The sequence below is a fragment of the Nuphar pumila genome, chromosome 1, assembly GCF_984573655.1.
Source record: "Nuphar pumila chromosome 1, dmNupPumi1.hap1.1, whole genome shotgun sequence".
Taxonomy (NCBI): domain Eukaryota; kingdom Viridiplantae; phylum Streptophyta; class Magnoliopsida; order Nymphaeales; family Nymphaeaceae; genus Nuphar; species Nuphar pumila.
This window is the reverse complement of record NC_143249.1, coordinates 117,123,425-117,145,530: the sequence shown is the minus strand read 5'-3', so window position 1 is coordinate 117,145,530 and position 22,106 is coordinate 117,123,425. Positions and strand designations below refer to the sequence as shown.

The window sequence follows — 22,106 nt, the reverse complement described above, 5'->3', positions numbered from 1 at the left end:
ATGTTTGATCTGGGTTTTCTCAGGTACTTTCTTGGTATAGAAGTAGCATACTCTCCTCGAGGGTATATATTGTCACAGATGAAGCTTGCTGCAGACATATGTTCCAAATCTGGGATTTCAGATGACAAAAAGGTGGAGACTCCCGAGGTTATCAATGCTAAACTACGACTGGAGGATGGAGTTCTGCTGGATGATCCTACGCCCTACAAGCAACTCATAGGCTCCCTCACCTATCTGACTATCACCAGGCCGGATATTGCTCATGCTGTGCACTCTGCAAGCCAATTTCAGCATGCTCCTACATCTGTGCATATGAGTGTTGTGCTCCGGATTATTCGATACATCAAAAATACTTTGACTAAAGGGCTATTCATATCCTCACTCTCTTCCTTAGACTTACTGGCTTATACTGATACTGACTGGGGAGGAAACCCAAATGATCGAATCTCAACTACTGGCTTTTGTGTTTTCCTAGGAGATTCGCTAATTGCTTGGAGGTGCAAGAAACAGCAGAAAGTCTCATTGTCTTCTACTGAATCAGAATACAGGGCTATGGCAACTACTACAATGGAGCTTGTGTGGCTTTGAAGTCTTTTTCAAGATATGGGAGTCGAAATTACCAGTGCTTCGAAGCTTTGTTGCGACAACAAAAGTGTCATCTACATTGCCAGCAACCACACCTTTCATGAGAGGATTAAACATATTGAAATGGACTGTCATTATGTACGTGATGAATATCTTCGTGGGACAGTTACACTGCCATATGTCACTTCAGAATATCAACTTGCAGATTTCTTTACCAAAGCCCTGCCTGCTCCTCGCTTCTTGTTCCTTCTTGGCAAACTTTCGGTCATTTCCCCGTAAAGTTTGAGGGGGGGTGTTAAAACATATGTAATAATATGCAATAATACATCTATATATATAAATATAGATGTATATTCACCATAATACCCGATAGGGGTATTATGGTCTTTTCACAAGTACCCAATAGGGGTACTTGTTTTATTTCTTTTATTTCACTGTTTTTATTTTTTAAATGTATTTTTGGATACCGAAAAGGGGCCCCACAATGGAGTCGTTGGGGGCTCCCAACGACTCTATTGGGAGCCCCTTTGGTCTCCTTTTCTTATAAGTAGGGGGAACCCCCCTTGTATGTTGTATTGCTCTTAAGAGCTCCTCTTCAATAATAGTGATATTATTTTTCATGTGTGTAGCCTTTTTATAAGGCCCTTCGTATATCCCTTAGTGGATTTTCTCTCTTGTGCTTGTTGCACTTGTCCGTGTGGGACATAGTGAATGCTTTAGCATTCTTGGATTCTTCCGCATATTTCATTACAGACCCCTCTAAAATGTTATAGACCTGATATAAAATTTTTCTTATTAAGAATCTGAATTAAACTTCGTTGATCCGCTTCATTCATCCTGGATCCAATATCAAATTTTATCCCGATAATGAGGATCCATTACCAGAAATCCAATCCATTTGACCGAAATCCATTATTAAATATTCATTTTAAGGTTCGTGGTCCGATATCTAAGATCCGAATGGAATATCGGAGTTCTAAACAGGATAATTGGGATCCAACATTGAAGATCCAAATAGGTTATCCAAGATTCAATTACAAATAAATAATTAAAACAATAAAATATTCTTGTATCACCTTAATGACTTAAAAATCTAAATTTATTTATCTGATAAAAATCGTGGGTATTACAGTGTGAGCATAACTTATATTTGCAATTCATTTAAATTTTCAGTGCAACGACACCATGCTTACACAATTAGTGCCTAAACATGCTCTCTACAAGTTCAGTTAAGGTCGAGGAGTTTCGAAGTCCGCAAAGACTGCTACCCAAGCAATACAACGAACCCTTGGTGTGCGATCGCAAATGCCAATTATAAAAATATTAACCAAAAATAGCAAATTACCCTATAAATCATTTCCAAGAGCCAAATAACACACAAATACACTCCAATAATTTACAAATGCCATAAAAATATATTTAAATATAATATATATATATATATATATATATAAATAGTGATTTATATCCCAAAATAGTTCTATAAATGCAAATTATATCCTGATTGGCTTGAATAAACAAATGAATATGTAATAAATAAATAAATAAAATTCAAAAGCTAGAAACACATTTCTAATTTGGAGATAAAAAAACTGAGTTTTTGATTTATTAATAATCCTTAAAAATTATGGGTTTTACATCCTACCCCCTTAAAAGAAATTTCACTATCGAAATTTATAAAATCATTTAAACAGGTGAGGGTATTCATCAGGTCATTGACCCTTCTTACCCAAACCATCTGGCGAAGAAAAGATCACAAAATAAATATGAGTCTTAGGTATATTTTTAAGTTAACATCAACTACATTTCAAACATCACAAATTATACAGGTCTTTCATATTTAATATTGACACCTTTCATATATGTGCATCTACAGGATTTAGAAACAAATACCTTACTTGCGACAGTCGTCTTACTCGCATCTCGTGGCCACTGTTACCGAACTGTTGTGATACCATTTGTAACGCCCCAAAAATTTTAACCTTAATTATAGTTTAAATATTGAAATTTTGAGACCAAATTTTTTTTATAAGTATAAATCAGATCTTATAATGCGGAAACGATTTTTAAAAACGGTTAAGACTTTGGGCGCGGTTAAACTAAAGATAACAATCAAATCAAAATGTACGGGATATACACATTTCAAACCACGTACAATATAAGACTGAAATATGAAGAGTTTTAATTTCATTTCAAATCAGAGTATGAAAACAATACTTCAATCTCTACATGGTCAAGTACTTAAAACGAAAAGATCATGAATATCAAGATTGTAAGGTAAGAGTGGACCCTCGAGGATACAGCTCGACCAGCCCTTCGCTCAAACTACTCATCATACTTTACCTGCATTACCTATCCTCCATAAAACGGGGTCAGACTCGCTAAAGTCTGGTAAAGCAACCCAAACACAAACTTAAAAAAAACATATCAAGTATTTAAAGGTAAAAATATATTACTCATCCATCATCAAGTGATAAACAAGGGAACAACGTCCTATGAGTCATTCATTCCAAGCATTCGAACATAAAGCATTTAAAAGCATTTCATCACTTAATATTCTATTTAACCTTAACTCACATAATAAACCATAATCTATATGCATTCAAGTCATACAAGTCATCGCATATATATATAAGGCATTCAGATCATTGCATCATTTTCATATGCATTCATAATTCTTATCAACAATAAGTCAAATCACATTTGACCATTCCAACGTGAAACACACGCACATACCTTATAAGTAATTTAGTTAAATATTCATAATACACATCAATAATGATACATAGGTGTAATATATTTACTCAGACAATCATAATGCAATCATTTGCAATGAAACTATGTAGGCGTGACGTACCATTCACTTAATAAGTCAAAACTAGTCATTTCTAGGCGTGATGTGTCATTCACCTATACGCTAACATCAGCATCAAAATCATAACCTCGTATCAAGAACTAAAATCAATAAGAATTTGATTATCATATCGGAGTTCAATATATAATCATGCTATAATAGAAAATTCAAATCTATAGATTCAAAACTGGCTATCTCAATCAACTCAGAAGATCATCACAATTCATCACTATGTTGGTGTCACGTATCATTCACCTAATAAGTCAAAATTAGTCATTTGTAGGCGTGATGTGTCATACATAAGCGTCAGAATCATAACTTCATATCAAGAACTAAAATCAATAAGGATCTGATTATCGTATCTGAGTTCAATATATAATCATGCTATAATTGAAGAGCCAAATCTATAGATTCATAACTGGCTATCTCAATCAACTCAAAAGATCATCAAAATTCATCATAACATTTCATTTATTCATAATAAAGATTTACAAAATTCACGCCGGATCACCCGGTCTGTGAAATGTACAACCTCACAAGGAGTTACCGCCCTAGACGGATGGTCTGCTTGGTCTTGGATAATGCACTTCCTCACAGAAATATACTGTCTTCGTGGGCTAACCGCTCTTGAACAATGCACTTCCTCACGTAGGCTTACCGCTCTAGCCGGATTACCTGATTTGGTCATGCACACCCTCACAGAGAATCCTTTAGGAACAGTTTCTCAACGAGTACCATATCCAGTGAAAACTATTATGATACATGCATTAATACAATTGACCACTTTCAGGGTCGATAGCCATCAACACGGGTACAAGCATGTATACAATCAAAGCATCACATCATACATCATTTCATATGGCATTAAAATTATAAAATCACACATTTAACCAATAAGGCTTTATGAACCAAAGTTCACTATTGAACTTAAACATTTATCGCATGCATTCATAATTTCATTTCACGTGGCATTTAAATCATATCATACATAAGCATATTATCCTACACATCACATCATCGCCATAAAGAACATTGCACTTCGTAAATTGAACCTCGAAGCATACGCAAACAAAACATGAGTTTTATGCATGCATACGTGAACATGCACATTTCATAATACGAAGCAACTAAACCTCAACATACATAACTCCTACGTAGTTCGAGATTTGCACACACGATAAAAGTCATATGCATTTTTCACCACATGAATCGATATATCACCTTAGATGTAATTGTGCAAGGGTTGGTCAAAATCTCATTGACCATCCTATCGTACATCATACGCATATATTTCTCAAGCAAACAAGACATACAAGTTCAAAACAATTTATAACATTCACATGCATTCTTCGATACAAGAATAAATGAATTCATCATATGACAAGACAATAGATATAACATTCACAGTATGCATCAAACACGACTTATACATATCCATAGTAGTTATATGTGCACCATGTATCAAATTCATACAAACACACAAAGCAACATAGTATGCGCAAACCAAAGTATGATGACACACATTGCATATATATTATACATTCACAAGTGCACTGGTATTCATACCCACACACAAGTGTACCTGCAGCAAACACACTCCATATTCCGCTAACTACAATCATGACAAGCATGATCTTCGAATTACAATCACAAGAGTCTTAGATATCCATAACTAAGTGAAGTGTGTGAGCATAACTTATATTTGCAATTCATTTAAATATTCAGTGCACCGACATCATGCTTACACAATTAGTGCCTAAACATGCTCTCTACAAGTTCAGTTAAGGTATCTTACCTTAATAATGTGAAGAACAATGAATCGAAACTCAAAAGATCGAGGAGTTTCGAAGTCCGCAAAGACCGCTACCCAAGCAATACAACGAACCCTTCGTGTGTGATCGCAAACGCCAAAAACTCAAAAAATGTCAATTATAAAATATTAGCCAAAAATAGCAAATTACCCTATAAATCATTACCAAAAGCCAAATAACACACAAATACACTCCAATAATTTACAAACTCCATCAAAAATATATTTAAATATAATATATATAGTGATTTATAGCCCAAAATAATTCTATAAATGCAAATTATACCCTGATTGGCTTGAATGAACAAATGAATATGCAATAAATAAATAAATGAAATTCAAAAAACACATTTCTAATTTGGAAATAAAAAATGAGTTCTTTATTTATTAATAATCCTTAAAAATTACGGGTTTTACATTCTGTGCAATATACTTTCTCATTTGACTATTGTGTAGGTGGTGTGATTATTCAATCAAGTGTTCCCACTTGATTGAGGTGTGTGTTCTTGCATATTCATCGGATTCGATCCACTTTATTACAATATATATGTGTGTGTATGTATACAATGATGTAATAGGTAAATACCCACTAGGGGTATTTTGACTATTTTCATCATTTTACTGGTGTAACAGTATTGTTTATTAGGGACAATTTTTCTCTTATTTAGTTTTTTTATTTTTTTATTTAAAGTCTTTTTGGTAAAGAGCACAGGCTCTATCGTCAAAAGGCCTTACAGTCATTAGGAGCTCTCCAACGGTCACAAAAGACCATCCAGTCATTATAGGCTCCCCAACTATCACACTTAGTGACCGTTGGGAGCTCCCAACGACTCTATTGGGAGCTCCCCATTAGAGCTTCATGCTCTCCCTTTGTGTATAAATAGGGGTTGAACCCCCTCTCTTGTAACTAATGTTTTTCTTAAGCATTTATGCTCAATAAACACAAATATTTTTTATATTTTGTGTTTTTTCTATTTAGTTTCTTAATGTTTTATATGCACTTAATGCTTGTGTTGTTGCCCCTTGTTGGCTATTGTTTTGTCCGATAGTGGACTTGTGCTTGTGTACATTGTGATTGTAATCTTGTAAGCCCTTAGTGGCATTGGTTTGTGCATATGCACTTTTGTGAACATGATCTTGTAAAGCCCTTAGTGGCATTGTTTTTGTATTTTCTGCTATTTCATTACATCTATATCTTTTAACTAATTTTCATGGTCAATGATATGGAAGATAGCAGCAAGGTGACTGCCAAACAAACTTAAGTTGTTATGAACTAATCCTATCATTCAATAACTTCCTCCTTGTTCACCCACACTCCTTTCCTAATTAAGAATTTTGGCTTTGATCTCTTCCTTTCTTCTTTTCGTTCATCTAAATCTTCGCAGCTTTCTTTTCACTTCGCATTATATATAGGTCTTGTGGGAAACTTGTTCCTCTGATTTTGAGGTTTTGAGGCCTTAATTTGAACCATAGGGACCTGGAAATTTTCAATCTAAACCAAATTGTTCTTTCTTTTTAATCGAGAAAAAAGAATCATGAGGTGCCTCACCTTAAATCATCTCGCTTTGCTGTAAATCATTGGTCTTTTTAAATTTCTTATGTGCCTGTTTTCTATCCTTCCTTTCTAAACTCTTACCACGCTACCCCGCACTGCACCAATACAACTATATCATTCCAACTTTAATGGATGAACTTGTTAAACATTTACATTTATGAGGTTCATGAAAATTGTCGGTGAATGTTTTCGGTGAAACAGACAAATTGACATCCATCATTTGTAGGAGATAAAATTTTTGCACATTGCCTGGAAACACCTTAAGAATGATCAGACCAATAATTCCAAATCAACTAGAATTTAAGTTCAGCTATCTCATATAAAAGCAACACCTTTATACTTAGTGTCATCCAGAAAACCTAACTTCAAAAAGCAAATGAAATGCATGGGAATACACATGCATGTGTGCATACACACAAATCTCCAACATAAAGCCATTGAAAACTTCAAGTTGACTAAGTCAAAATCGCCATAATAAACCCATACTACCAATTAAAACTTACTGTTTCCTCCCTAAAACTGCAATACCATTACCAAAGCACTTCATCAACAATGCGACCAATAACCATTAAAACCAAACTCAGAACCATGTAAAGCTTAAATTTCACTTTCACCATCCACCTCAAGACCACCATTAACAATGTATGATGCCATTAAACATGCAAACTTTCTCCTCTAAAACCATAAGTTCTGAGCCAAAATAACATATCTTCAATTTCACTGCCAGACAATGACAGAACCTTCAAAACACCTACAAACCAAATTCCACTTAGCCATCTTATACCCATGAAAATGTCAAGCTAACCATTGTACAACATCCTTTTTATATAAAAATACCTACAACACCAACATACACACAAAATCCAATAATGCAACTTCAATTGTTAATAACAACAGTTTCTCAGTTGTCAATATTAAGTAGATTTTTGGTTTTTTTATCTGGTTTCTTGTACAGAAATATAAATAGGAAGTTTAGCAAATAATAATTTAAAACATAATGAAATTGTCATGATTATGATCATAAAAGAGTATGGTGATCTTATCAAATTTAGATATATTCATGGCATTTGCAACTATGTCCAAGAGTAAACCTAACAATCCAAGAAATTGGCTTTAATTAGATCACGTGATTTTTAAGTTAAAATCTCAATTATCTCAACCACACATGAGATGACAAGGGCTTGCCAAACAATTTTTGTCAACTTTGATCACTTATCAGTTAAGTCAACACTAAATTTCAATTGGCTTCAGCTGGTGGAACAGTGGCAATCTCAATTAAATCCTTGCATCAGCAACCACAATTTGGAGCTTAAAGATCACAGATTATTGATGAAATAAAATAGGCTTACTAGAATAGATTTGAGGAAGAGGCAATGAGCATCTTACATTGATGGAATATGCAGTTCCAAGAACAAAGCTGATGAAAAGGGCCCAAAATAGTGGCCAGGAACCAATTATCCACCCCATGATAAAACTCTGCGATAGACATACAAATAAAAAGTTTCTTTTCATCATCATTTTAAAATATCAAAGTTGCTTCACAAGAAATTCTTACATGCAAAACAAAGAGAATGATTCTGCCTTTTATTGATATGAAGGATTAACATGTAAAAGAAAATAAAGTCCCGAAACATAAAACATCATGAAGATTAAACTTTCAAATATCTTAATAAGAAACTCTCATGTGCAAAATATCACCCAATTATTCTTTAGTTATGAACTTATGATGAATAATATTCCTATGACAGCATAAACAAACTCTTGAGTTTCATCACTCAAGGACACCACATTTAGCATGATGACGAAAGTCTTTCAGAAAGCCATTTCTTTCACCTATATCAAGATCAATCCATATCTGTCCAATTTCAGCTCAACCTGGAGTCTTTGCCCCCCATTTCCATAGTAGACAATATTCATGGTGGCACAAGGATGAGGGAACTTGGCAAGGACCAAAACATCAGAACTGTGCTTCTGGAACTTGGTAGTTGCTTTAGAAGTACTTTTGGGTGTTGGTAAGTACTAATGCCACATGCCTAGCTTCCCTCACACATTCAAATATAATCATGTGACAAGGAAATAGCATTGAGAAATAGCAGCTACTAGGTTCCATTTCAAGACTGCCACAAGCTTGAGTTCATGTTTCAACAACAACAACAACAACTACGCCTTCATCCCAAAACAATTGGGGTCGGCGATATGAACCAACAAAGAAAATCATTATGGGTCTTCCACATGAATCCTTCTCCTCCATTCATTTCTATCCAATGCCATGTCCTCGGTGAGGTTCAAAGCATTCATATCCTTTCTTATCACCTCCATCCATGTCTTCCTAGGCCTACCCCGATACTTTTCATAATAACGATATGTATCATACCATATCATACGATGTGGTACAATACGTATAACATTGGTTTGAACAACATCAAAACTTATGTAGAAAAGAGAACAATTTGAACACTAATATTTTGGAGAATTAGAAATCCACATTAATAGTCACGTAATATAAGGGGGAATAACAAGGTCAACAAAATCAAAAGAATTATAAGGACCCATCTATTTCAAGGGAAGGAAGGCCCCCGTATGAAAGGCATGACCTTTGAAAAACTCAGAAATGAGGGAAAATACTTCACCATGGGGAAGGTATGAAAGGGTTTCTATAGGAAATGGGTGCATTTCCTCTATAAAAAATTGGGCCCACTTTTTTATGAAAATGAGCATTATTTTCACCATTTTGAGTGAACTAAATAGGCCCTAATTCACCTGATATATGAGGAACTGAGAGCAGTAAATGCTACTGAAATAATTCATCTTTCAAAAAAGAAATCTATATTCGAACAAAAAATAGAATCATTTGAAATGCAAAATGTTATGATCTATTGAGCTCATGATTGGAGCAGCTAAAACAGTAAAAACTATAATAACCATATAAATTATCGACAATCACTTCAACAGTGCCATAAAGAGAAAAGATGTAGGACAATTGCAAGTGAAATGTGTCAGAGATGATCTGCGTCAAAACATCACTTCTAATGGATGCTTAAGGACAAGTTTAATCAGCTGGACTCATTGCTGTGTTGTTAATCTCATAAATAACATGCAACAAGTAAACACTTGGTTATATGTCCACTATCCAGCAGAGGGGCTTTCAAATTTCTCAAGGGTGAACAAATATCTCTATCAGCTATATCTCTGCGAGGCTATTTCTGGCGATATTATAGGTTTGGTGAAAAATCACGCAAAAATCTCGGGGCTTAAAAAAATAAATATATATATAACAAAAATAAGTGAGAAAATATCATTGATGGCTAGGCTAATGCTCTATATATGATCGAGCTCTAGATGAATAGTTATCGAGTCAAGTGACTTGCCTTCCCCAGCTTGAAGTCAAGTGAGGCACTCTTTCTCTTAAAATAGAGGCTATTTTGCCTCCCATTCTATCCATCTTGCATAGATAATAAAATAAATAAGTAAAAAAGGCAAAATAAAGAAGAAAAACACATTTAAGATATAGAAAATAAATAAAAACAGTATCAATAATTAATAATATCGTGATATTATCAAATTGTCGATATTTTCAAAATATCGTGATATTTTACCTATAAAATCATTTTCTGAAAATACAGCGATAATATCATAATATTTTGAAAATATCACTGATATCTGTGACTATTCATGCAGCTAATTACTGTTTAATCTTGTCTCAATGGCTAGGACCGGGAAATAAATCAAGCAACTCACAGCCTGGAATGGTTCAGCTTATATAAAAGTTTGTTCTGGGCCTTCAGGCTCATAAAATAGGCTTCGCAAGCTAATCGGATGGCTGCTTGTGTAGATTACTGAGATTAACACTACGAAGGAGGGATCAGGTTCTCTTGGCTCATGTAGGCTTGCTAGAAAGGGCACATATACAGTTACATAGTTTGGTATAGTACACTTGGTTGAGGTGCATGGCTTGAAAACAGTAGGTCTGGTTTTTTATTCTTACTGTTGACAACATATCTTTTTAAAAGCTAGCCAGATCAGCCTCACTTCAGATCACTATGAGCATGGTTCACGCCAGCTTTCAGCCTAAATAAACTGAGCGTGAATAGCCCAAGCTCTGTGCATTCGCTTTGATCAGCAGACTCACCTATGGCTAGTCTTGTAAAGCGCATGACATATAGGAAATATAGCCTATATTTATTACATTCCCGCTCTCAAGATCCAATTGTTTTTCAAGGTTGAATATATACAGTTCATATTGAAAAACTTAAAACAACTATATAGATACAAAAGACCCTTAACAAGAATTACCAGACAGGCAGAGGCAACAATAATTCCTGTTCCAGTTTGTACTGAATATTCCCCAGATGCAAGAGGAAGATTTGGCTTGTTAACCTGAAAGGAGAGATAATATATGTAATAATATGCATAAATTTTATATATCTAAAGAAACGATTATATGAAAAGGAACAATGTAACAATGGAGATGCTGGAATTAATTAAAAAATAAAAGAAAGTAATGTAATGTGGAGGTGGGATTATGCAACAAAGAATGACCAAAACAAATGCTTCTAACCTACCTTGTCAATCTCTATGTCAAATAACTGATTTAATCCAACTATATAAATGTTCATGAAGAGTGCTGGCACCACAGCCTGTGGGAAAAAAAGTCAAATGAAAATCCAACCAAAATTCAACATGTAAAGCAGTGCAACAATAACATAAACAGTTACCTTCAACAATCCAGTAACAAATAGTGGAGAAAACTCCGATATGCTTTCAACAGCAATAAGAGAGACTGATACTATGCTTATCGCCTGGACAAAAAGCAATGCATGTAAGCCTAGTACTCACAATGCAAATAAATAAATAAAACTTATGCTAAAGAGTTGACTTACAGTGCCTATAACAGTATGAGGCCTTGAAAATCTACAGAAAGCATCCAAAGACTTTTGAATTGAAGCCCAAGCATTTATTGGGTAAATAACCTCAGGCTCTGATTCAAATGTTTGGTCTGATGAAGCACTAGGACAGTAATGATGCTGCCGTAATAATGTTTTTTTCTTCTCAATGATTGTGGCATGATGTCCCCTTTCACATTGATGTGACCTTCTAATATGCTGCCCATTTAGAATAGCAAAGGCTTGTATATTTGAAAATCTAACTCTCCCTAAAAAGCCAGAAATTTCAGCAATTAACAGATGCAAACCAGCAGCATTCAACATTGTAGGTAAAAATTGACTAGTTGAAACCATAACATAAGAATCAATACAACAAGAATTTAAGAAACTTTTCAACGGCAAAACAGGCTCAATTCATCAATGAAATAACTCAAAAACAAACACATTAAAGAAAATTTTTAATAGGAATATAAGTTCAGTTTCAATTTCAAACAAGAATTATTCTCTCCAATGCTACCTGACACTACCTCTATAATCATGCAACAATGAAAAGAACCAAAATTAGCAACAAGAAACTCATCAAACTAAGTATATGATTGACAATAAACTTATAATGTCTGCATCAGACGATATTTTTGTTAAGATGTGCTTCTAACAGTATGTGTGTATTGTAGTTGCCCCCGAACCCGATATTGAGGTTCTTCTCCTGGCCACGGTTTTATGGAGTTTCCGCTATTTTGTCTGGGGGTGGTGTGTAGATACAACTGTTGTTTTGGTATACCAAGAAGTGACACGTGGATGTTGTTTTCTCTGGTGCCCCGATATTAGATGTTTTCTAATGTTCCAATGGATGGTGTTGTTTCATCATATCCGTTGAGGTTTAAGTTTAAAACTCAGTAATAAAATACAATTTGTGTGCTAAATTATCCTGTGAACCATACTTGACCTCGGAAATTTTTATCCATTTGGTGTATCCGCGGGAACTGTAATAAAAAGAGGAACGTAAATTGTGTGCATTTTAATAGGAACACACATATAATTTATTCATGCATATGCACTGACATCATGCATCTTCCTGTTATGCATTAGATCATGCATATTTATTTGTATTCCTTATTTATGATGCATGGTTGAATTTTATGATATTGCATCCTGTTGCACGATAAATGTCTTTAATGCTTATGAAATTATGAAAAGTGTTTTAATAGCATCTCTCTTAATTATTGCATGAATCTTATCTGTATTCTTTATGCTTATTTGTTTCATTAGGGAAATTCGTACGCAGAATTTCTTGGATTTTGACACCCTACTTTTGGTATTTTTCGCAGCAGCCTCAGATGACCAGTGAAGCGACTTGCTCATGAGAGAAGTTACGAGGGGATCACATGATTGTTTGGCAGACTTTTATGAACAGCGGGGCTCTTTCTTTTTATTTTCCTTATGCACTCTAATGTCCTTATTTATTTGTCTCATGACTCTAGCATTTCTTAATTAATAAAGTTGATTCAATTTGGGTTTGGATTGAAAGATGGGGTGTAAGATCCCTTGTGGTGTGTCGAGTTTCTTAGTTGTGGTGGAATTGTAAAGGCGGTCTTTGGGAAGATTTCCTCAGTTGATTTGAAAAAAAAATTATGCACTTTTTCTTAAGTATGAGTTGGAGTCATTAGATCGGGAGTGTCGACTTGTTTATCATCTGAGATACCAGACTTGTCAACAATATCTAAAGCAAATTTAGATTGAGTTAGTAAATAACCTCTAGAAGAATAAGTTACTTCTGTACCAAGAAAGTATTTTAAAAAACCCAAATCACTCATTTCAAAATTTGTTTTGAGAAATTTTTTAATGTTGTCAACTCCCTATTTGTCACTTCAAGTGATGATCATGTCGTCTATATAGAAGATAAGAATAATAATACCTGCACCAAATTTTTTAACAAACAAAGTTGTGTCAATAAGATAAGATTGAAAAACAAAATCAAGCATTACTTAACTAAATTTGTCATACCAAGCTTTTGGGAATTGTTTAAGACCATACAGAGTCTTATTTAAACAAAGAGTTTTTCCTTTAGTAATATTAATGTCAGGTGGGGGTTCCATATACACTTTTTCGGCTAAGCTTCTATTGAGAAATGCATTCTTGACATCCATTTGATATATATGTCATTTCTTTATAGCGGCAAAAGCTATTAAGGTCCTAATTGTGGTCATTCTAGCAACTGGAGCAAAGGTCTCTTCATAGTCTATTCTATACTTTTGATAATAGTCTTTGACAACTAATCAGGCCTTAAATCTCTCAAGAGTACCATCACTCTTGGTTTTAACTTTATACACCCATCGATATCCTATAGGCTTTCTGCCTGGCGGAATATCTTGAATAGTCCAGGTATTCGCATTTTTTAAGACATTTAATTTCGTTGTCATTGCTTCGACCCATTCAGACTCTTCCTTTGTTGTAGCATAGTTAGAAGGCTCTATTTAGGAATGTATTAAGGCAATATAGGCTTGATACTTTGGTGAAAAAGACTCATAGGACACAAACTTTTCGGGAGCTTTTGAGACTCTAGATGATCTTTTTGTTGGTATTTGTTCTTGTTCTTTAGTATATTTTTCAAGGGCACATGGTTGTTCTAAATTACCCCACCTAGAGTATTGAATACAATCTTGACTATCATGAAATGATTCGGTACTTATCATGTCATTCTCATCTTCTTGACTTTCATGAATATCGCCTTCATGAATCTTTTGAACTAAGTCCAATAAAAAAGAATACTCATCTATTTTCTTAGAATTCCTTTTTTCAAAAAAACTTTCTGTTTTCAAAAAAGATACATTTCTTGACACATACAATTTTTTAGTTTTAAGATCAAAACATCTATAGCCTTTTTGGTGATTCGCATATCCTAAGAAAGCACAAGGAATAGCACGAGGAGAGAGTTTGTCATTTTTTTCAAAAAAGACAAAGCATTTGCACCAAAAAACCCTTAACGTAGAATAATCTAGGATTTGTTTGAAAAGTTTTTCAATAGGAGATATATTGTTTAATAAAGAGGATGGCATTCCCCAATTGTTTGGGATGAAGAAGTTGTTGTTGTTGTTGTAAAGAGGATGACATTTTGTTAATAAGATAAACTGCAGTTAGAGTGGCTTTGGCTCAAAAAGTTTTTGGTACTTGATGTGTAATGAGTAAAGTTCTTGTTGTTTCTATAATGTGTCTATGTTTTCTTTCTTTGATGTGCAATACCGTATAAATTCAAATAATCTTTAAATTCTTTTGATAGAAACTCTCCCCCTAAATCAATGCGAAAGATTGAAATATCATTCTTAAATTGATTTTTGAATAGATTATGAAATATTTGGAAGTACGAGAAAACTTTGAATTTATACTTAAGAAAATAAATCCAAGTATGTCTTGAAAAATCATCTACAAAAATTACATAATACATAAAACCACCTTCTGATATAACAGGTGCAGGTCCCCACACATCCAAATGTATTAACTTAAGTGGTCGAGAAGAGACAAAGGTTCTTGCATGAAAAGGTAATTTCTTTATTTTACCAAGAATACATTTTTCACGTATAAAGGTTTCAAAATTATAAAAAAAAAATCATCTTTAGAAAAAATTGTATTTTGGATATACTAGGATGACCAAGTCTCTTGTGCCATAGATCTAAATTCATTTTCTGAACATTACAATATAATGTATTCTTCGGTATTTTCAAAAATTTCATGTAATATAAGCCTCTTTCTCTATGGCCTTCCCAAATCAGCTTCCTTGACTGGTGATCTTGGACTTGACAACCATGCGAAGAGAAAGAAACATTATATCCATGGTTAGATAATTGAGAGACAGATAAAAGATTTAGATTGAGTTTAGGAATATATTTAATTTGTGGATTACAAAATCCTTTTGAGTTTTGAGAAATTTTTTCAAAATTTCATATTCCTTTGATTTCAAGAGATGTTCTATCGGCGATATAAATATTTGATCCACTTGAGTTATGACATTTGGATAACATATCAATGTTTTGTGTCATATGAAACGAGGCACCTGAGTCAAGAAACCAAAGAGATTTACCGGGATCAAAGATGCCAATGGAAGAGACTGCGGCTCCAGTGGATGAAGATGGTCCTTTGAATAGTGGTTGAAGTGCATCCACTAATTGAGTCAAGGGCATGCTTCCAATGGATAGTTCGCTTGATTCTTGTGGAGATCCAACAGAGGCAACCTTCTTTTCATAAGATTTTTTCAATTTTGGACAATAAGTTTTTACATGTCCCTATTTTCGACAATAGTAACAAATGACTTTCTTTTTTTCAAATTCATTTCCTTGTTTTTCTTCGTTTATCCTTCCATAGTATGGGGGTTTGTATGTACGAACATGGCTTTTCGGTCTAGATACGTCTAGAATCGAGTCATCATCACTCTTGGAGATCCTATTTTTAAGCCTATATTCTCTTTCATGCTTAATTCTTCTATTGTGTCTTCTATTGAAGGAACCTTTCATCGATGAAGAAGAACGAATTTGGTTGATTCAAATCCCGATCTTAGTTCACTAATAAATTGGAAGAAGTGCTCCGCATTTATTTGGTTTTGATGGAGTTCTATGTCTTGTGGACAATGTCACTTTGGTTCAAGGAGAGCCAACTCTTCTCATAACTCGAACAAGCTATTATAGTACTCTCTAATGCACTTGTTCCCTTGAACCATATTTCGAACTTTGTCTTGTAAGTTTCACAAGTGCAATGTCTTTAAGAGAGTACATTCTCTTAAGATAGTCTCAAGCATCGTTTGCATGCTCAAATTTTGTAAGACTTGAACATTTTTTGATATCGACACTACTTTGAGGCAAGACATAATCTTGGCATGTCCCATTCTCCGTTCCTTCCACTTTTTTTCGTAAGTGCTAATGGCTTTGTCTTTATCAACCTCCGTAAGAGGTATTTCTTTCTCACCTTCAACCTTTGTAAGGATTAGCTTAGGTTCCAACTCGATCACATCCACTAATCTCCACAATCCCTTTCCCCATATAAGGTGCTTTATAATTGCAGCCCATGTAACATAGGTTGAATTGTTAGCTTAATGGGTTTAATGCTGACATTATCATTGTCATCCATTTTACAAGGTTAAGAAAGGACAAGAATAGGGAAGAAGAAAAGAAGAGACAAAAGAGAAGACAATGAATACTCTACCATGGATAATGAGTATGAGTGCTCCTCTAAGCTTCCAAGCTTTTACACAATCATGTTTTTTACACACTTGAAAAAAACTTCACTTCTTTTTCAAACTTTGAATGGCACGCTTTTCGATGCACTGAAAGAAAAACTTAGCTTGATCACTAAGCTCTGATATCATGTAAGAAGATGAGATCTTGTATCACCAACAATCGAATCTTCAAATGGCACGCAAAGATTCATACAAAATATCCACTCACAATAACCTCGAAGGTTTAAACAAAATGCCCAAAAAGGGGTATGCAAAAACAAGAGAAAAAATATGGTTTTATTGAATGGGAATCACCCTCATAATTCATACATTGTGAGGGGGCAAAGGCCCCATAAATATACACATAAAGAAGGACTATGAGAGGGAGTCGTTAAGCTCCCAACGCCTCTAAATAGAGCCATTGGGAGTCCAACGACTCTCTACCTTTTTGATTAAGTCAAGAATGTTGACTACTCAAAAGGTTAAAGCTGTCCAAAAAAAAAAAAAAGGCAAAGATCCTCTAACTAAACTACTCTAACTAAAATAAAGAAAGAGAAAAATTCCTAGTTAGAATAGAATATTACATATTATTTAACACATCTTGCATTGAATCAGTTAATCTAAGCATTTCTTACTTGTCTGCCAACAAAACACACTACATTATCCCATTACCATGTGTGTGTAGCTTCCTGACCTTTTATATCCCAGACCATCCCAAACCATTTTAAAAAACTTGCAGAAGTTTTTTTGCTTAATCTAACCTTGTAGATGCGTTTATTGTTGCTTATTTACTAAAAAAACTTTTGAATTGAATCAATTTAACACAATTTCTTGATTTTGTTGAAATTTTTGGTGTAATACGAACCATTGATTTTTTGGTTGAGCCAAAAACACATCAAAACATGAAAAAGGTTTAAACTAATATATGTTTTCTACTAAATAAATCATTTAGATCACATATATGGGTTTAGATTAAACAAAAAACACATGCAAATATGTTTTCGAAAGGGGTCTGGAACGATCTGGGAGATAAATGGTCTGGAAACTAGACATACTCTCTCTCTCTCTCTCTCTCTCTCTCTCTCTCTCTCTCTCTATATATATATATATATATATATATATATATATATATATATATATATATATATATACACTCAATAGTTCTATGTATATATAGGTTAATATTTGGGAATACTGAAGGCACAAAACCACGAGTATAAATCACTTTCTTTTATATTTTGTAGATTGGACCTTATGAATGTCATCTACAAGGTTAGTTTAGTAGAAAATGAGTTTTGAGTCATATGATTTTGACATGTAAGCAGACTTTTTAAGAGCTTAAAAATTCAACAACAGAGTTTTGAGTCATGATTTTGACATGTACTAAAATTTCATGACTCAAAAAGACATTTTTAGATCGAAATAATATGATCCAAGGTTTGATCCTTAGCAAACAAACCATGTTGAACATATCTATGTGGTCAGATTGAGTCGATAAAGCTTGAATAGCACCAAATATTAACCATACACACACTCACGAAAAGATATATATATATATATATATGAAAAGTGGTAGCAGCCTAACACTTTTGAGCCTATCAGCAGCCTAGCACCAGCAACTAGGGGTTTTCGGGTTGTTTTTTGCAAGATTTGCTAGGAAATGAAACTTGGATCATGTTTTCTTTTATAAAACAGATGATTTTTTAAGCATTCAATATTTTTGAAATTTGCAGACCGTTGATTTTTAAATCTTTTAAAACCCTAACTGATTGTTGGAATCAAACGATCCAAGAGTCAATTCTTACAAAATCAAACATGTAGATCACATTTGTATGGTCGGATTTTAGAAAAAATGGAAAAAGTCCTTCCATATCCTCGTAGGCTGACGGTAGGCTCAGAAAATGTTAGGCAGCTACCTCCTACTATATATATATAACCTTGGACCAAGTCAGAACATAATTTGCTAATCTTGATGAGTCAATTGCTGAAACAAATGACAAAGTTGGGCCATGTTTGGCTAACATCAGTCTACAATTGCTGAAACAAATGCTGGACATAGCTTGGTAGTCTTACCTGCTTAAGCATGCAGCTTAGTTAAACAAATAGCACATACAGATCCGAGGTGTTTTACCAGTTTGTGTTTCAAAGTGTTCACCAGTATTTATTTAAAATTTCCTTGTACATGGAATACTTCATCTTCAGAGCTGGTGCTTAATCATGCATTTTGTTCTATACCCTTTCATGTTGGCGCATTTTAGGGTTATCCTTTTCCCTCAGTTAAATTTCCTCTTACTTGATCTAGATAACAAAACCTAGCAGACAGGAGAGCTCATACATGAAGCCCATCAGCTAATGATTTACGAGCTGGGGAATTCAACTGCATTATCAGTGTAATACAGTGTTGTGAAAAGCGTTGAGGCGTAGCGAGGCGCTCCACTAAAAACCGATGCGAGGCGTAAAGAGTAAGCCTCAATTTTTTTTTTGAAAACTTTAAAAAAATTATAAAAAAATATTTAAAAATACAAATAAATAAAGAAATACTTCATTGATGAAATAACAACCAATAAGAAATAAAAAATCTCAAATAAGTACTAAAAAATATGAGATTAACATATAAAAGTAACTAAAAACTGATTATATAACTGGAAAATATATGAGATTAACCAAAAAAAGTTAAAATATACTAAGAAACTGATTACATAACTGAAATAACTGGAAAATATATGAGATTAACCTACAAAAGTTAAAATATATGAGATTATTCTAAAAAATATGAGATTAACATATAAAAGTAACTAAAAAACTGATTACATAACTGGAAAATATACAAGATTAACCAAAAAAAGTTAAAATATACTAGGAATCTGATTACATAACTGAAATAACTGGAAAATATATGAGATTAACCTACAAAAGTTAAAATATATGAGATTATTCTAACAAATGTGAGATTAACATATAAAAGTAACTAAAAAACTGAATACATAACTGGAAAATATATGAGATTAACCAACAAAAGTTAAAATATACTAAGAAACTGATTGCATAACTGAAAAATATATGAGATTAACCTACAAAAGTTAAAATATATGAGATTATTTTAAAAAAATATGAGATTAACATATAAAAGTAACTAAAAAAATGATTACATAACTGAAAAATATATGAGATTAACCAAAAAAAGTTAAAATATATTAAGAAACTAATTACATGACTGAAATAACTGAAAAATATACGAGATTAACCAACAAAAGTTAAAATATAGTAATATACTAAGAAACTTATTACATAACTGAAATAACTGGAAAATATATGAGATTAACCTACAAAAATCTTGTTGAAAAAAAAAATTGCGCCTTGAGGCATAGAGGGCCGCGCCTCAAGGCACATTTTTTATAACACTGCAATATTCCTTTTTGTATTGTCTGTGCATCACTGTATAACACTTGAATTCATTTTCCATTTATACACCTTCATGGGCCACTCACAGGCTCTTCTGTAAGCATTCAATAAGAAAAAAATAATGACATGTACATCTGATTTTAGCTATTTGACCCTAATGTCTTTAGATTGATGGATAGACATTTCAGCATCCTGTCATGCAGATCAGACTTAACTTATTTTTCTCTCTTTGGATAATCAGAGAGAAAACCACAGATTTTCTAGTCACCAGTAGGAATTATCATTTACTGAGTCCTAGTCTGACGACCTCGGCTAAAAACCCCAAGGGACATCCGGCCCACAGAGTGGAGTCCTCAGCTTCGGCCCTGTGGCGAGGAACACAACTTTAGGCGATGAACTTCTCTTCAACCTGAAATGTATGAGCTGATCCCCCTGGCCGAGGTGTGGATCCCTCAAGGACAACCATCTTAACTGTTGGCCGTGTATACTAATTAAGAGCGTTCTGATCATTACAAATCATTTCCATTCCTCACTATACAAATATTTATGTGGTTTTATATTTGATCTGTTTATCGAAACTGCCTAGCCGTCTATAATCCACAATCCTGAACATCTGAATACATCTATTACCAACGTGTTCCGGATTTGTACCCTGAAGTATTCGCTAGTTGTTTGGTAGCAGAGACACCTATGCGAGGCAAGGGGCAATCCGTATTAATATCTCCTTCTGGAAAATTTCCACCGCAAAATTGTGAGAAGAAAAGCAAATCGAATGGAAAAAACTTTGACTACCATCCGTAAACCAAAAAGTTAGACAAACTACCAAATTCACCACAAAAACACAAAAGTAACGAAAAGAAGGTATAAAGGAAAATGTACATCTGTTGTGCTTGAGAGAGAGAGAGAGAGAGTAAAATCATACTTGGGTACTCAACTGTCTTCAAAACATCCCATTTCAACTTTCTCCTAGGCCAATAAGAAGCATAATCACCTACAAACACATTCAAACAATAACTAATAGAACAAAAGAAAGCCAAAACCAAGAGGACCCAGAAGAAAGAATATGAAAAGCTCGACTCGACAACTTCATGGAAGAAATGGTATACCCTTAGCAAGGCTCGAAAAAGCAACAGCTCTACAACATTTTTGCTTATTGAGAACTCCAACAAGAAGGGAATCCATCTTTAGCTCTGCCACAAGTCTACCCCTGGGTTTGAAACTCAACAATTTGAGCTATACCCTTTCATAGAAATGCATGAATTACTATATGACTTGTTACAGATCAACACGAGTCCTACAACCACTCTAATGGGCTTCCACAGTAAAAAGATGAAGATTGCAGGGTTTTAGGCAAAATGGGTATGTTCGTTTCTGTAGAAGAAAATGAAGCTGCCAAGATTTTAGGCAAACGGCTGTCTCAGGCATCAAATTCAGCAAGGTGGGTATTCTTGTTTCCACAAGAAAACCTAAAGAAACTAAGATTTTTAAGCAGATGGGTGCCTCGGCGGTCCACTCCGAGCATGCAGAACTCACTCTCTCTCTCTCTCTCTCTCTCTCTCTCTCTCTCTCTGCAGGAAAGCACACAGTGCACGGGTGGATACGCAACAGATTGGACTTTTATAGAGTTGAAAGACTGAATTAAATTTACTAAATCACCCCCTCAATGTATAAAAATCCATGAGAAACTCTCAGTTGTACCCTGGCATTCAATTCTGATGCCATGTACACCACCCTCACGTATGTCAGATGCATGCTTGTCTGAATTACAAATCACTGCCAGTGCACTTGCGGATACGCAACAGATTGGACCTTTA

The 22,106-nt window shown here is 34.1% G+C and overlaps 1 protein-coding gene across 1 annotated transcript in view; it reads right to left on the bottom strand.

Moving 5' to 3' along the window:
- LOC149849115 (putative homogentisate phytyltransferase 1, chloroplastic) overlaps positions 1–21,884 on the bottom strand; it is a 41,889-nt gene extending 20,005 nt beyond the window's left edge. The window contains exons 1-7 of the mRNA XM_089998518.1: positions 21,399–21,884; positions 21,215–21,283; positions 11,685–11,956; positions 11,520–11,603; positions 11,367–11,441; positions 11,098–11,181; positions 8,191–8,280 (exon numbers count right to left, since the gene is read on the bottom strand). Of these exons, the coding sequence (XP_089854644.1) occupies positions 8,191–8,280; positions 11,098–11,181; positions 11,367–11,441; positions 11,520–11,603; positions 11,685–11,956; positions 21,215–21,283; positions 21,399–21,474 (750 nt within the window). The 5' untranslated portion in view covers positions 21,475–21,884. The remainder of the gene's footprint in view (positions 1–8,190; positions 8,281–11,097; positions 11,182–11,366; positions 11,442–11,519; positions 11,604–11,684; positions 11,957–21,214; positions 21,284–21,398) is intronic.
- Between the last annotated feature and the right edge of the window lie 222 nt (positions 21,885–22,106).